This window comes from Lontra canadensis, unplaced genomic scaffold, assembly GCF_010015895.1.
Source record: "Lontra canadensis isolate GAN:19392208 unplaced genomic scaffold, GSC_riverotter_1.0 scaffold4, whole genome shotgun sequence".
Taxonomy (NCBI): Eukaryota; Metazoa; Chordata; class Mammalia; order Carnivora; family Mustelidae; genus Lontra; species Lontra canadensis.
In genome coordinates this window covers 50,919,891-50,937,527 of record NW_022630998.1, presented here as the reverse complement: position 1 = coordinate 50,937,527, position 17,637 = coordinate 50,919,891, and the positions used below count along the sequence as shown (strand labels likewise).

At 44.0% G+C, this 17,637-nt stretch overlaps 1 protein-coding gene across 1 annotated transcript in view; it reads right to left on the bottom strand.

Moving 5' to 3' along the window:
* Window positions 1-16,961, bottom strand: part of LOC116863969 (proteolipid protein 2-like) — a 41,647-nt gene extending 24,686 nt beyond the window's left edge. Inside the window, 3 exon segments of the mRNA XM_032851235.1 lie at window positions 15,520-15,583; window positions 16,393-16,597; window positions 16,955-16,961. Of these exon segments, the coding sequence (XP_032707126.1) occupies window positions 15,520-15,583; window positions 16,393-16,597; window positions 16,955-16,961 (276 nt within the window).
* Between the last annotated feature and the right edge of the window lie 676 nt (window positions 16,962-17,637).

Below are 17,637 nucleotides of genomic sequence, written 5' to 3'. Positions count from 1 at the left end.
ATGACCTGAGCTGAAGGCAGAGGCTTTAACCCACTGAGCCACCCAGGTGCCCCAATTTTATGGTTTTAATCATAAAAATAAATCATAAAATTTAATCATTCAAGTCTTTAATCCATTTGGAGTTAATTTTTGTGTATGGTGTAAGAAAGTAGTCCAGTTTCATTTTTTACATGTGGTTGTCCAGTTTTCCCAAGACCATTTATTGAAAAGACCGTCGTTTCCCTATTGTATATTCTTGGCTCCTTTGTTGTAAATTAATTGAGCATATAAGTGTGAGTTTATTTCTGGGTTCCTTATTCTGTTGTATAGATCTACGTCAGTGCCAATACCATAGTTTTGATGACTGTAGCTTTGCGGTATAGTTTTGAAAATCAGGGGGTACGATGCCTTCAGCTTAGTTCTTTCTCAAGATTGATTTGGTTATTTAGGGTCCTTTTTGGTTCCATATGATTTTTGGGTTATTTGTTCTATCTGTGTGAAAAATTCCTTTGGAATTTTGATAGGGATTGCACCGAATCTGTATGAAAGCAGTGTTTTTAATCATTTTTCTATGTCTACTAAATTTTATAATGATACTGCTGAATCAATTTCTTACATCAAAAACCATGTAAAGGGATGCCTGGGTGGCTCAGTTGGTTAAGCAGCTGCCTTCGGCTCAGGTCATGATCCCAGCGTCCTGGGATCGAGTCCCACATCGGGCTCCTTGCTTGGCGGGGAGCCTGCTTCTCCCTCTGCCTCTGCCTGCCATTCTGTCTGCCTGTGCTCTCTCTCTCTCTCTGACAAATAAATAAATAAAATCTTTAAAAAAAAATGTAAAGCCCACTCTTCTATATTTTAAAATTACAGTTTAATTTGGAAATTCCATTTTGTACGAGGAGTGTTGTAGCAGAAGGAAGATTAAGAGCACCTATATATTCTATTATAGTCAGGTCAATATGAATTAGACTGCTTTAAAATTCATGAATTGTTTTGCCTTGGACAACCTCTTTCTCAGTTTCTTAAAAACCCAAGACAGAAAATTTTCAGTTTTAATTTGAAGAATTCCAAATTTGTGTATGTTTGATTTAAACACACGTTGGGGGCTACAAACCTCTCTACTTTCTATGCAAGTTATCTTTCTTTTAGAAGTAGCACTGTGGGAAGTATGTATGTGAGGTGTAGATGTTCAGTACTCAATAAAATAAAAAATATCAAATCCATATGCCAGACCAGGTTGGAGTACAACCTGCCTTGGAGATACGGTTTGCTCTGCCCACCAGGAAGCGCCCTGTGAGCTCATCATTTGTAAAAATGCCTGGTGCCTAGTGTCCTAGCTGCCTGGGGGTCAGGTCAGGTGATGTCTCGTACAGTTGCAGACCACAGTATTTCATTGCTTTGAGACACCAGTGGTTGCACCATTGATTTAATCATAGCTTTTTAGGAAAAAGATGTGCCACACATCAATTAGTAAGATCATGTTGATTCCAGAAACTTTAAAGTGTGAAAAAAATGACTCATCTTAGAAACAAAGAAATAGTAAAGCTATACATATGCGCCTAGCATTTTTCTAAGTTTTGTATATTTAGAGGAAAAATATTGCCTCTTAAATATCTGTATCTATCATATATACATATTATTATTTATTGGTTTGGAACATAGTTTGGAAACATTGCTATAAGTTAAAAGGGAATACAGAATTCATCAAACAGAAAAATAACTCTCATAAAAGTGGTGCTAGCCAAAGGAAACCAAAGTGGGGAGGAAGGCATGCCAAGGCAGGTCTGAAATAGTCATTGACAGCAGATCAGGACCTTGCAAGCAGGATGCCAGCAAAGTGCTCTGTGCTCCCATGGTATGTCCCCACAAAAGAGAATTTGTATAAAATTTGGGCAATTGTTTTGAAAGCCACAAAGAATATCTGAAGCTTTTGTCATTTTCCACATTTGTTCCTGCTTAGCTGAGAACAGGAAGCTGCAGATGGCCATTAGTCATATGAATTGTGGGGTCTGAGAGTGCTTTCGTGGCCATTAGGGACACTTGTGGGAGGGGCCAGACTCCCAGGGTCCTGAATTCAGTCATTGCCTTCTCTCCTGGGTCCCATCCTTGATAACCCAAGGTGCCCATGCTGCCCTGTTACTGTGCTGGAATATGCCTGGTGGGCGAGGGGTGAGGGAGGGTGTTTTGATATAGCTCCATAGTTCTTCAACTACAGATTCTTTGGGGCCATATTGGCAATTTGGAAGTATTGATTCCCACTCCCTCAACCCCTAGGCTTTTAGGTGTTCAAGTTTCATTAGAACTTCCCACAGAAATTTGGCCAAAATATAGAAAGGACATGATTTCAAATGTACATATTTTAAAGTATCCCAAAAGATTTATTGCAGAAATAAGTTAAAGTTGATGAAGAGAAGTTTTCAGATCCTATGTTAAGATGTCGGCTGACTTGAGCCAGAGGGGTTCAGACTTAGAGTGTGTGAAGGAGGCCATGCGTGAGTGTCTACAGGATTCTAGTATAGCCGTTCTGGCCCCAGTAGGAGATAATGATGGTGAGCGACGGAAATATTTTCACTGCTCGTTTATTGTTATTTTTCATTATTATTATTATTTTAATTTTTATCGTGGTAAAACCCACATAATTCAAAATTTATCATCTTAACCATTTCTAAATGTACAGTTCAGTAGGATTAAGTGCATTCACTGTGTCATACAATCAAGCTCCAAAAACATTCATCTTGCAAAATTGAAACTCTGTACTCATTAAACAACAATACACCCCAGATCCCTCTTTCCTCAGCCCCTGGCAGCCACCATTTTATTTTCTGTCTCTGTGAATTTGACTGTGTTAGATGCTTTATATCAGTGGACTCATATAGAAGTTGTCCTTTTATATCTGGCTTATTTCATTTAGCATAAGGTCCTCAAGGGTCATCCATATTGTTATATGTTATATTGTTATATGTATCAGTGTTTCCTTTTTCAGGGTGAAGGGACAGACATTTTTAAATAATTTTGAGAGTAAGCCACATCAGCTGGGTATGTAGAGGGCACTTACTACATAGTCACAGGATAATTTTCATTTTTCTGGTCATGTTTCTTAAAATCTTTCAAGTGTTTATGTTTTGAAGTTTCAATAAGCAGAACCAGTAAGGACGTCCTGTAGATGTGGATGATGGATGGAGGAGAACTGAGGATCCCTGAGAGTCTCTGAATGTTGTACAGATGGTCTCTGCCATTGCTGGTTTTCAGAAAAAGACTTTCTTTTTAACTTTCTTTTAAAAGATTTTATTTATTTGTCAGAGAGAGAGAGTGCGTGTACACAAGCAGGGGAAGGGAAGGAAGAACAAGCAGAAGGAGAAACAGGCTCCCCACTGAGTAGGGAGCCTAATGTGGGAGTTGATCCCAGAACCCTGAGCTCACGACCTGAGCCGAAGGCAGACACTTAACTGACTGAGCCACCCGGGCATCCCTTCTTTTTAACTTTGAGTGGTGCTTTCCACTCAGGTGGGGCATGATTCTGCCCTCCCTCAGGGGACATTTGGCATGGTCTGTAGGCATTTTTTATTGTCACAACTTGGGGTGTGATATGGGCCGTTGGCATCTGGTGGGCAGAGGCCAGGATGCTGCTCAAACAGCCTACAATGCACGTGATACCCCCTCAACAAAGAGTATTTGGTCCAAAGGTTAATAGTGCTGAGGTTGAGAAACCCTAACACCGAGGCAGAAATTCGAGACTGTCACATGGTCACACTGTGTCTCTAAGTTTAGTCAACAGAGAGCTCCCAATCATTACATATACGGATGATTCTCCTCTTTGAGAAGGTCTGGCATATACTGAAATAGAACAACGTCCATCTACGTCAGACGCTCAAAGTTGATACAAAAGATCACATCAACAGAGGCTTTCTTACCTAAACACCATTTGTCTAAACACAAAGCATTTCAACCAGCTGACATTCAGGGAACGCAGTCTCTGCCCTGTTCTGGGAGCCCCAACCCAGAATATTTCATGCTAATGTAAACAGGATAAGCCTTTTCAGCTGCAGTGCTGTTTACCAGGAACCTGCTAGAATAAACTAGGTTGTTGAGTTTAATTTAGTCAGCAGCAGTAATTACTGGGGTTCTTCCATTTGTTGAGAGGCAACAAATGTGTGGGCACATCTGACAGATGCTGTAATCTGGATTTGCCAAATACCGAGGAGCACTTTGGAGGGTTTCTTCTGCCAGGCAAATGATGAACTTATCGGTTAACGGCCTCCCTCCCTGACAGGAAAGAGCAGATTTAAAACGAAAGAATCAAATGAGCACTGGGTGTTGTATGCAACCGATGGATTCTTGAGTGCTACATCTGAAACTTAGGATATACTATGTGTTGGCTAATTGAATTTAAATAAAAAAATGTATTTGAGGTTTACTGGAAAAAAAAAAAAAGAAATAAAAGTGAAAGAAATAAGTCTCATGGCTCTCCTCTGAGGGCAGGAATGGAAATGACCTCTGGAGGTCCCCATTACAGCTGGGAATCAGTGAGTCAATGACAAAGCTGAAATGAAACATGGAAGGTTTGTATATTATTTATTATTTATTATTATTATATAATATATAATATATATTATACATAATATATATTATTTATTATATATTATATAATATATATTATACATAATATATATTATTTATTATTATTATATAATATATATTATACATATATATTATTTATTATTATTATTTATTATTTATTATTTAATTTATTATATTATTTTTTTCCCCATCGGTGGAGAAAATACCATTTCATAAAAATTGTACAAGACTTTTTCATGTTTACCACATTAGAATTCCCATCTAGAGGAGAGCAGGGAAAAAGCTCTCAGGACTGGGAAAAAATATCAGTGTCCCTTAGATGTCCAGTTCTGTCCTACTGAAGAGCAGCAGCATCTCTTTTGCTTGTAACCACAGTTCTGGGCCACAATGGACTGCCTGTAGTCTAATTTCTGGCCAGGTCTGGTTGACCTAGAGCAAGATTTTGTTAAGTGTGGCAAATACCTCACAGGGAAATGCAAGTGCGTTCATGTCTAGGGGGCTCATTTCAACTATACCTCTTCAATGATTTCCTCCTGTCTTTTGCTCCGTTTGACATGCTGACCTTCTCATTGTTCCTCAGCGCAGGGGTTAGTAGTCCAGGCTGTGAACTAGACTCTGCAGGTTTTAATCCTGGCTCGGCTACTACCAGCTCAGTGCTCTTCTGTGTATTGTTTTGCTCATTTGCAACAATAAGGATGAAAAGACCTGTACCTACCTCATATGGTTATGCCGATTTAAATGACTTAATGCTTGTACAGCCTACAGAACAGCTCTAGACAAGTGGTGGATACTGTATTTACTAAATAAAGGATACGACATTTGGCATCTTAAACTGGAAGCTTTAAATTCACACATTAGATTGTAACTTAGCAGACTCTGGAGTGTGGAGCTAAATCATTACAGGGTGCGGGGCTCCTATAAGTTAACCTGCGTTTACCACACAGCGCACCTCCCCAGAACTGATTTTAATCAACTGCCAAGGACCCCACCATCTCAGGCCTGCCCCAATGAGGGATCCAGTCATCCTGGAAAAAGGGCCAGATGGTTTTTTATCAGGTCAGCAAGGGACGGATTGCCTGCCTTTCCATTCCCTGGGTGAGTGCGATGTTGGACTAACTGCAAATCGAGGGAAGCTGGGAGCTGGGTTTCAGAAGACAGACTCTGTGGGACCCCAGGCATGGAGCTGTGTACAGCAATTCAGGCAGCAGCTGACAGGGCCTGGGTTGAGGGAGCAGAACGAGGAGCTTGCACAGGCTGTGGGCCGGGGCTGTCCTCACGGTCAGCTGTGGTGAGAGAGACCACACTGAGCGACCTCGTCAGTGGAGAAGAGGGAATTGGGAAGGGGCCTTTGTGGCCTCATGGAGGAGTTCTAACGCCCACTTCTATCACATCCTGCTAGACAGTGAGGCTCTACTCTCTTCCTCCTCAGGGCCCCTGGAACCCTCCTGTTAGACTCACATGCTCCAGGAGGAGGGCAGGTATCCTTTTTGGGGAAACTGGCTGAAGAAAAGCAGTCCACAGGTACTGGTATTTGAGGGTTCCTCAGTGAAACAGTCAGGTTCTTCCTGATGACAGTGAAGCCCAACTGGCAAGCCTGAGCGTCTGTCTTAGTGCTTTCTCCTTAGATGTGAATGTGGCTCAGGGACTGCTCGGACCAAGGCCCACTGGGCGAGGAGCAGGCTGGCACCTCCGCCCCAGCCGGGTTCTCTGGCACCTTCTTTCTCTAGACTGCTCCTCTTCCCCTGTGTAGAAGAGGGAGGACACAGATGCTTTGGAGCAAGCAAACAAACAAACCAAATGACTTGGAAAACAATTGTACACAAATAGCTTGCCTACTTCCTTGAGTTCCAAAGAAGTTCAACCAAAACACGGTAAGAAAAAAATCCCCAGGTCCCAAGTGCCTATGTGCAGGCCAGCATGGGCGCAGCTTCACAGGCTTTGGAATCCCAAAGGAAGAGACTTGTGAATGTAACGGGCTGCTGTCTGCAAAACTAGTATTTCCCACTTTACCTTTTTCCTTTGAAATTCTTACGGACAGTTTTCTTGGTATTCAATGTTGATGAGAGTGGGGAAGGTGGCAGAAGAAATTATTTGGGGGGCGCCTGGGTGGCTCAGTGGGTTAAAGCCTCTGCCTTCGGCTCAGGTCATGATCCCAGGGTCCTGGGATGGAGCCCCGCATCAGGCTCTCTGCTCAGCAGGGAGCTTGCTTCCCTTCCTCTCTCTGCCTGCCTCTCTGCCTACTTGTGATCTCTGTCTGTCAAATAAATAAATAAAATCTTTAAAAAAAAAAAAAGAAATTATATGGAGGGGAGCAGGGTAGAATTAAGACTGGTAACCAAAGGATGATGATTACTTCCCATCTGCCTTGAATTTGGGAGGAGAAGCAATGGAAAAGGCTGGTTCTGAGGAGGAGAAGCCGCGGGCGTAGCGCACCCGCTGTTCTCTCCCTTGATTTTTATTCATCCGTTTGAGGAGAGAAAGGACTGGCCTTCTGAGGGCAGAGGGCTCAGACTGTTCTTGAATTATCAGCTTCCTCATTCCCCCCCTTTTTAAAAAAATTTTGTTTATTTATTTGAGAAAGAGAGAGAGACAACAAGCCGGGGATGAGGAAGGGGCAGAGGGAGAGGCAGATTCCTTACTGAACAGGGAGCCTGACATGGGTCTCCCAGGACCCCGGGATCATGACCTGAGACGAAGGCCACCCCTTAACTGACTGAGCCACTCAGGTGCCCCTCAGCTTCCTCATCTTAAAGAGAAGCTTTCACAGGTTAGCTCTTCCAGAAGGACTTTTGCAGCTGGGTAACGTGCTCTCCATAACCCAGGAAGGCCATGGCTTTTCTGAAAGCCTGACTCATGACCCTCCTACTAACTGATCCCAAGGCAGAGTTTTCAGCTTTGTTGTCAGGATGCTTTATATCAGACCTTGTTATGGGTTGAATTGTGCCCCCCCACCCCAACCGCCAACTCATGTCAAAGTCCCCAGTACCTGTGAGTGTGACCTTATTTGGATATAAGGTCTTGGGCACCTGGGTGGCTCAGTTTGTTAAGCATCTGCCTTCAGCTCAGGTCATGATCTCAGGGTCCTGGGATGGTGCCTTGCATTGGGCTCCCTGCTCGGCAGGAAGCCTGCTTCTCCCTCTCCCTCTGCACCTCCCCCTGCTTGTGCTCTCTTGCGTGCACGCTCTCTCTCATGAATAAATAAAATCTTAAAAAAAAAATGGACATAAGGTCTTTGTAAATATAATTAGTTAGGATGAGATCATTGGGGTGGGCCCTAATTCAGTGTGACTGATGTCCTTATAAAAGGGATATTTGGAGACAGACACATGCAGCAGGAAGAATGCCTTGTGAACAAGAAGACAGAGATCAGAGTGTTGCTTCCACAAGCAAGAAGTAGGAAAGATTGCCAGCAAACCACCAGAAACCAGGTGAGGGGCAGAGAGCTCCCTCGTAGTCCTCAGAAAAAACCAGCCCTATTGACAAATAGATTTGGGACTTCCAGCCTCCAGAGCTGGGAGACAGTAACTTCTGGTTGTTAGAGCCACCCAGGTTGTGATATTTTGTCATGGCCACCTTGGGAAACTAATACAGGCACCACTGGAAGGTTGGACTTCCCGGAAGAAAACACACAAATTCATCACTGCAGGGATAATCAGCCCTGCATTGTCCATACAGCCCTAGATTTGGCTTTTGCCAATAACGTTTTGTGTGGTGACTCTTGGTTTCATTCTGTCCCGGATACCCCTATATCTCTCTGGTGGAAAATTTCCTTGCTGCTTGAGGGTGTGTGTGGGGGACCAAGAATGGAGCTCTTTGTTTAGAATTTGCGTGGTATACATAAATAACGAGCATATGGGGAACTTTCAAGCCGGAGGCATTTCAGAATTGGGCAAGGGAAGAGAGGCTTCATTTGTTAAAGACATTTCCTGTTCAAGTTCATCAAGAGCTTCCCTACATCCTCCCTTCCCCGTGTCCTGCTTTCCCCACAAACCCCAAATATGTAAGAGGCTTTCTTCATTGCGTAGGCCTAACAGGATGTTGAGAGAAACGGATAATAAAAAATAGTACATCAAGCCAGATGAATGGAAAGAACCCTGTTTCTTTCTATGCATGTAGCTTCAGAATTGTAAAGAAAGAGTAAGAAAAACTCCTCGCAGTGAGCATGCCTTTTAGTGTGTCTAAATTGTTTATACAAAGGCCAGCCTTTAGAAATTAACCCTGGTGGTTTCTTTTTAGATCTGCCTTTAGCCTTCACACAGAGACTTCTTATACTACTGGCTTCTGTCTACCCCAGGCTGTAAAGTAGGGTGAGCGGGTCAAGTCGAAGGTACACAAGTTCTACCCCAGCCCAGCCCCTCCAAAAAGGCTTGGCCCTGGGATGATTTGAACTCCTTGATCCATGAATGCAGGATGCCCCACTTCCTGAGTGCACTTCCTGAGTGTTATTTCCTATCGTCATATGTGTTCTCTACAGCAGCTTCATCTATTGGCTCTGGAAAAGCCCTTTTATTTTTATTTTTTTAAAAGATTTTTTTTATTTATTTGACAGACAGAGATCACAAGTAGGCAGAGAGGCAGGCAGAGAGAGAGGAGGAAGCAGGCTCCCCACTGAGCAGAGAGCCTGATGTTGGGCTCGATTCCAGGACCCTGGGATCATGACCTGAGCCAAAGGCAGAGGCTTTAACCCACTGAGCCACCCAGGCACCCCTGGAAAAGCCCTTTTAAATTCAACTATTTCAATAGCTGCCAGGGACTTAGCAAGATGAGCTATGAAAAAGGCAGTTGCATTTGCTTGTGTCTGGGAAGGAGGTTGTCTCCTGGTTAGCACAAGCATCCCAGTTTCACACCCCATTAACAGGGTGTCAGTCTGATTTCTTCCTTTCAACCCAAACCACAGCCTTGGGGAAGCCAGCCAGCCTTCCAGTGGCTTCTGCTGCAGATCCTCATGGCTTCGTGGTCCAACCTAGTGGAAGCGATTTTTTTTTTTTTTTAAGATTTTATTTATTTATTCGACAGACAGAGATTACAAGTAGGCAGAGAGGCAGGCAGAGAGAGAGGTGGAGGCAGGCCCCCTGCTGAGCAGAGAACCCGATGTGGGACTTGATCCCAGGACCCTGAGATCATGACCTGAGCTGAAGGCAGAGGCTTTAACCCTCTGAGCCACCCAGGCGCCTAGTGGAAGCGATTTCTTATAACAGTTCCTAAAGAGGCATTTCCACATTCAAATATATAGGAACACATTCCAGGGATAAATCCACATGATCTGATTGCTTCATATTTTGAATTCTGGTGCCTTCTAGACATCCCTTCTGAAGACCAATGTGTATAACTGGTAATTTGCAGTAATATTAGAAACACAGAGGTAACAAAATAGTCATGATTTCTAGTAATACAGATACTTGTTAAATGGTATGGTGCAAGGGGTAAAATATAGAACATAAAGCATAAAACTGAAGAAGTCAGATTTGGGGAAAATGTATTGAAGACTTGTTTATGTGCTAGGAAATGTATCCTTAAAAAGGAGGGAGAATGGGGTAGGGGGAGGGAGGGAAAGAGGGAGAAGGAGAGACAAGGAGAAAGATGAGCCCCATTTAGAGAACTTAGCCCCTATCATTGAAAAAGAGTAATTTATATGAGTGTCAGGAAAAGTCATTTAAGCGTCTGAGGGGAAGCATAAGGGAGGTAATGATGTAGCAACCAAACCAAACCAAACCAAACTAAACTATTTTTCTGATTTTCAGAAGGGTTGATTCCTTGAATAAGGTTTTCAGGGTTAAGGCCCAAGCTTTTCTTTGAAACAATTGGCCTGATACCTGGAATAAGTGGTTTTTGGCTTTTAGCCAAGTAAATTGGCTTTTAGAGACCAATACACTAATCAGAAACAGCTTTCAGGAAGATTTTATTCTGTCCCAGCCCACTACTTGCACATAGTATGCCCTCAGATAACATTTTGTCTAATGGATGAATACAAGATTTTATACTGAAGGGTTGTTTGTAGAAGGCAGTTTCTCTACTTATTTTTTCACTGCAAATGAAGAAGAAAGACTTGTCTCAATTACAGTAAGAGAAATACAAGAGAATTCCCAGCTGCAAGCAGAAAGATACATTGGTAAGAGCTTAAGAGGGTTAATGAAGTTCTTTCTAGAGGTATTTATGGCAACAGAAAGGCTAAGCATAGTTTCCTGAGAAGGAAGGTTAGGACCTTGATGCTTTGTTCCTTGTTTCCCTTTCCACCTCCATTTATTCTCCACTAGGAGACACAGCTATGCTCAGCATGATACTAAATCCCCCAAGCAATGAGGTTTTTCTTTCTTTCTTTCTTTTTTTTTTTTCTCATGGTCAAGACGCTCCATCTTTTTGAGGACACAGCAGTTATTCAGCTCAGGTTGCTGGAACCATGTTGTGGTATAAAGGGGGTTCAAATCACTTAGGAATTGGTTCATCTGAGAGCAAAATGAAAACTCCAAATAAAATGGCAGACACGAAATAGAAATTTAAGAATCTCGGTTTATGATGTTGTCAGGAACCATCATTCTCAGCATATAACTTCCACCTCATGGTCCAAAATGACTGCTTGAGCTCTAGCCATCATGTCTACATTCTACTCAGGAGGAAAGAAAGGATGAATAAAGGGATATCCCTTTCCTATAAGGACACCTTCCAGAAGTTGCAAAAGATACTTTTGCTTACATCTCACTTCCCGGAAATTGCAAAACACACTTTTGCTTACATTTCAGAAGTTATATAGTTTAGAATGGTTGAGTAATGTGACCAATGTGCTCTCCCTGTCCACAGTTGGATTCCCACGGATAGTAGGCTACTCTCATCTGGCAATCACTTGACACTTCCCTTGATTTGTCTCTGGGTCTTTCTGAGTAGCTGAATCTGATTTTCAAATCTTGATAGCAGGAACATTAAGGCACATCCTGAAGGTGTTTACAGGGCCTTAGGATCAGCCTGGGTTCACTGGAGCATAATATCGTTTCTAAACTCTAAAGGAAAAATGCACTCTGAGCTAGCAGGTCTGCCTGGGGCCTGAAATTCTACATTTCCAACAGGCTCCGAAGTGAGGCCATGTGGCTGGTGCATAGACTATGTTCTGAGTGCAAGGATTTAAAGAAGGTTCTCTGTGGATGCCCAAATGTTAGTTTTTTGTAGACTACTTAGTTGGAGAGGAGCAGTGGTGGTCAGGTTGTATCTGTCCATGGTTCTTGCATGCTGCTGTTCATAAGAATGCCCCGCGGAGCTTGTTAAAATGCAGACTTCCAGGATCCCAGCGATTGTTTTCAATGTAACAGGTGGCAGGCATCTGATTTTTTACAACAGGCACTCTGGGTAATTTCTGATAAAGGTGGTCTAGGAGTCGCATCGTGAGAAATGTTGGCACCAGGCAATTGTCTTGACCTCTGGATCATAATCCTGTAGGATCCTGGCATTCTGGGATTTCTCTAAATAGTGTAGCTTAGTTCCTTAAAGGAGAGACATTTTCTTAACTGTCATGACCCAGGAGAATTTCATTATAGGCCCATGCATCTTCCTTTCCTGTTTTGGAGCTAAGTAAGAGTGTTTTTCCTCCAGGAGCTTTGCAGTCACCTTTGTCAGCTAGGGCTGCAATGACAGAATGCCACACACTAGGTGGCTTAAACCCCACATATATGTTTCTCACAGTTCTGGAAGTCAGATGTCCAAGATTGGGAGTAAGCATGCTGGGTTTTGGCGAAAACCCTCTTCCTGGCTTGCACATAGCCTCTCACTGTAGCTGCTTTGTGTCTGTAACCTCATAGGTGCCCCCGCCCCCCACCAAACCTCATCTAAACCTAATCAATGTAGGAATTTTAGGGGCATGCAAATTGATCGTAACAGGGAGATTTTGTGTCACTGAGAGTGGCGCTGGTCGATTAGCTAGAGGTCTGGTGGGGAAAAGGCATGTGTGGGGCAGGGGTAAGGAGGATTCAGAAGGGAGGAAGAGTAGGGGAGGGGAAGAAGCCAACCTTTCCTGTCATCTTGTGTATGCGAGCATGGCACTAACCATTGTGTTAGTGCTCACGTAGACCTTACTGCTACCCTGTGAAGTATAGGGGCAATCCTCCTTTACCACAGCTATGTTTTAATACTCTTTTGCATGTATTAAATCTTTAATATGATTTGGAGGGAAGGGATAGCTTTTGTGACCACAGGATACTAGAGGACTTTTGCCTCTTTACTTCGTACCATTTTCACTCCCTGGAAGGTACTCCCTCCCTCTATTGCCTCTTTCCTGTCCCCAGCTCCTCTTTATCTTTTCCATCTTCTAAGCTTCTCTGCTTATAAAGGCCTAGTTCAGGACTCGATTTCTCTGTCACCCTTTCCAGGAGTCCTAGATCACAGCAAACTTCCAGGGATTCAATCTCCCACTCACATGTCAGAGGTTTCCCTAGGCTCATTATATTGACCATGCCTCTTTATTTCCTGTATTTTTCATGTTTTAACATCTGGGGCCTTACAGACCCTGGAAGGACTGCCTCTCTGAGAATTACCCAGACCCTAGAGTTGGTGAGGGACAAGCAGGCTGGTGCGTCTTTCATACGCAAACAAGGTGATGCAGAGCTCACTCCCTCAGCCAGCCTCCTCACGGAGCTCTGATATCCTGGGCCACTGTCCTCTTGCTGACGACGTATCCTCAGAGCCACATCTCAGGCAAGTAAGCACTGCCCCAAGCCACACAGCCTGCTGAAATCCTTCAAGCTAGCCAGCCATAAGCCCCCATTCAACTGGCCTGCAGCTCTCATTTCTTCCTGTGGAAACCACAATAAAGGCACTTGCTCACATTTTTCCTCCTCCTACCGCCACCTTCTGACTGAGACTGGTGCTTCCCCAGATGGCGCCCCATGGCCAGGCATGCCCGGTCTTTGGGGATCTGAGTATAACAACAAACTATCTTTCACTGGCAATCATCTCCTGATCTGTTGGTCTTACCATACCTGAAAGACAATAAACCCTACATTTTTTAGCTTTTTTTTTTTTTTTGAGGCATAATTGACATACCATATTATATTAGCTTCAGGTCTATCATGTAATGATCTGATATTTGTATATATTGCAAATGATCACCACAATTAGTCTAGTTAACCTTCCTCACCATGTATAGCTATAAGATTTTTTTCTTGGGGTGAGAACTTTTAAGATTTACTCTTAGCTTTCAAATATATACTACTGTATTGTCAACTGTAGTCACTGTGCCCTACATTATATCCCCATGAGTTTGTACCTCTTGACCCCCTTCATCCCTTTGGCTCATCCCCAACAGATGCCCTGTCTCAGGAAACCACCGATTTGTTCTCTGTATCTATGAGCTTAATAAAACCTACATTTTAAAATGTTCATGTCAAATTTCATATACCATGAATCCCAACCATTTGGCTCCTTTGTTCTCCTGAGATTGAATTGCTGATGAATGAAGAACTCATTTGGTGTCTCTCCAGCAGACCCAGTAGCTCCTGGTTCTGTTTACTGGGAAATGAACCCATTTAGTCTCTGAGGGGAGAACCCTAGGCTTTTTTTTTTTTTTTTCTTTTGACTTTTCAGTATATTGGTAGAGCTGCTCCGTGTTGAAGGACAGGCTGATTGTAGCCCTGAGCTCCACAGCTTTCCTTTCTAACAAGGTCACTTGACCAGGGAAGAGCCATTGTTAGGGCCACACAGATATCCTGTCCTCTGTCCCTGCAAATGTCTGGAGCTTGATGGTGGTGGGCTCTGCTCTATAGGAACACTGGTGTATATATTTTTTACATTTGTTTGATATTACAATGTTTTGACATCTTGAAAAATCGTTCTGCCTGGGGAGGGAGAGACCGCCCCTCTGGAAATTAGTGCAGGCTTGTAGATAGCAAGGGCTTAGCTAGAGCCTGCTTTTGATATGCAAACTAACCAATCCAGAGGCGGCCTCCTCTGTGGGGCTCTGCATCCCAAGAAGCAGTATGCTTCTGCCTTAATCATCCCAGGGCTATTGTACCAGGCAACCAGTGACCATCCCTCTAGCCCAAAGCCCACCAAAATTATTCAAACTAGCTGACCTCAAACTGTTCACCTTGCCCTGGGAGGAACCCCAATAAAGGCTGTGGTCTCGTTGCTTCTTTTGCTCCCATCTTCTGCTTCCTGGTCATGCTGGTGCTTTTCCATGTGGCCCTGCCTGGTGTGGCATGCCTCCTTTCTCTAGAACCTGGGAGTGTAATAATTTTTGCCTTCTTGAGCTTCTCTTGTGTCTTGTGGCTGCACCCGACTGATCATCTCATAAAAGAGGATAAAGCAGCTGACCATAGGATTGAGGTGCAGATGTGCCTGGCTGAAGCTTGTGGGAGAATGAGAGCTCAGGGGATTGTGCCTTCTGATGCTTCTCCGCTTGTCATCCTCCCCCGTCCCATAAACCCAGTGATGTGTGTCCATGACCCCTTTGTGAAACAGTTTCCAAACTGGTCGTTAGCCACTCCTGCATTTAAGGATAAAGTGACTTCTGTGATGACAGGAAGTTAATTTACTCCCCTGTTAGATTGTGGACTAATAACAAGTGGTGGGATCATTGCTTTCTTCCCACCTAATAAATATTCCATGAATAACTGAAGCTTATTGAATTAGTTGGGCCAAAAGTCCTTCTTCCTTCTTTGCTGGGAATGCAGCCAGGGTTGTGTTTAAAAGACACACACACACACACACACACACACACACACACACGTGCTGACACTGAGCAAAATCCCTCGGAGAGAGAAAGCAGGGGATTTAGAAAGACAGAGCAACACGGAAAGCAGCACCAGAGGAAAGAAATATAAAAGCTTCAGTAGATGATACAAAAGGAATGGCGACACATTCCCCAAGAGAAGGAGATGATGCTATTTGTGGCATTGTATATCCCGTTTCTTTTTGTGATTCAACTGAAAGAAATGAATAATGTGGGAAGGGCAGGCAAGCTGATGAAAATCCAGAGCCTGATACCTTGGTGTCACGGTGCTGCCTCTGTCCTTGTTTTCTGAAAGCCAGCAGGAGCAGCCTCTCCTGCCTAGGGGAGAAACAGAACCAGTTTCCATGCAGCCTAAACAGCTGGGATCAGAGATAAGGTGCAGAGTTTCTTTTATTGGCTCAGCGGCCTGTGCCTTTTCAATGAGTGCGGCCAACTTGGTGGGGGACGTGAGAGATAGAAAGTGAACTTCTGCTCTGTTCCCAACCGTGGAGGCAAACCACATGGGCAGACTGTGTGGAGTCTGTGTTCTGCTTCCTCCCTGGGACAGGAGGACCATCTTAGACGCAGTCCTGTGGGTGGAAAAGAGGGAGGGCTCTGGAAAAGATGACCTGTGTGTGAGTCCTGCCCATTCAGTGACCCCCGCATCCCACCCCCCCCCACCAAGTCCTTGGGCAAATTGCACCACCTACTTGCCAGGTAGAGTTTTGGGTGCTGAAGTTAGAGTGCTGAACAGAGGGACTTTGATTCTAACAGGGAAGAAGTCTAAGAACAGGTAAGGAGAAAACAGAAGAATAGCAATAATAAATATTACAAAGGAAACGCAGGGGCTGAGAGGCTGATGGAGAAGGTGGGGAAGAGGACCAAGTCAGATGTGGTTCATACAGTCAGGGGACTCATGTCCTAGTGGGAGCCTCCCACTCTCTTTCTCTCTCTCTCTCTCTCACACACACACACCCACACACCCACCATGAAAAGCTATGAAAGAAATAAAGAAGAGCCCGAGAGAAAGAAAGTAGAAAGGAGGTGGCATGTGGGTGAATGATTCTACTTTGGGTGGATTTCAGGGAGGCCGGGGTGGCCTCTTAGGAGGTGACACTTGGGCCAATAAAAGATGTGACAGCACTTGCCCTGTGACAGTGGGAGGACATTCTGATTTCAAGGGCAGCAAGAGCAGCCTGTAGAAAGGCCCTGAGGAGAGGAGGTCAGAGCCCTCGAGGAAGTGGCAGAAGCCTGTGTGGCTGGAGTGCCGGAGACAGGATGAAGCCAGGGCACCTGCTGGGGGCTTCTTCGCACACTGCTGTGTAGGCTCTAATGAGGATTTTGGATTTTCTTCTAAGTGCAGAAGAAAGCATTTCAGGCAGGGAAATGACATAAGCCAGTTTATTTTTAAAGAGGTTCATGTCAGTTCTTTCTTAAACTCTGTAAAATGGAGATATTAATAGTATTGACTTGGGAGGGTTGTGTGAGGATTAAATGAGATGGAACTATAAAGCAGTTAGCCCAGTGTCTAGCACACAAGAAGTTTAAGGTGCATTCTCTATCTACTATTGTTATTACTCCCCATGGAAGGCTGGGTTTTGAGTCCACTAAACCAAGGTCATTCTACCTTCAGTTGTTTTCACCCCAGCCCCTTGGAGCTGTCTTGCAGGGACAAGATGAGGACAGACTGCTGTGTGTCTGTCTACTTACCTGTCATCTTTGTACATAAAGATGAAGTAGCCAGAGGTGGAATTAAAGTTTTCTCAGAACACAGATTTGAACCTGTTCTGACATTCAGACAAATGGGCAGTGGGGTTCCAAATTCCCTGACAGTAATAATTTTCATCTAGGAGCTATGAAAGGTCTACCTTGGTCCTAAGGCAACCACAGAACACCTAACTTTATGCTAATACCTTTTGGCTTTCTGGTAAACCTTTAAAGTTGGATACTCTCTTTCACCCCCATTCTAATGTTCACCCTGCTGTCCCCCTGGGAGGTTGGCCTCTGTGTACCACATCCCCTCTGACTGGTTGATGGTTTGGGGAAAGGCAGGAGATGGAGGGCAGACAGAGGGGACTGGAGATTCATTCCTCCTGTTCTCTCCCCATCCAGCTGCCTAGAAACAGCCCCCTTCCTTTGGGGTGGCCCCATCTACACTGCAGGTTTCTCTGAATTCAGGTAACCCCTCTGTCCTCTGACCTCTTCAGGCCCAGGGGTTGTAGAAATTTCTTCTTGTTGCTACCCAGAGATGCCTGTTGGCTTTCCTTAATGCTGCCCACATCTTGATAATAGTCACTTCATTAAATTCTCTTTAATCACCCCCTTTAGTATGCACCATCTGTTTCCTCCTGGGACCGTACCCATATACCCTCTAAGAGAAAATGTCTTCAAAA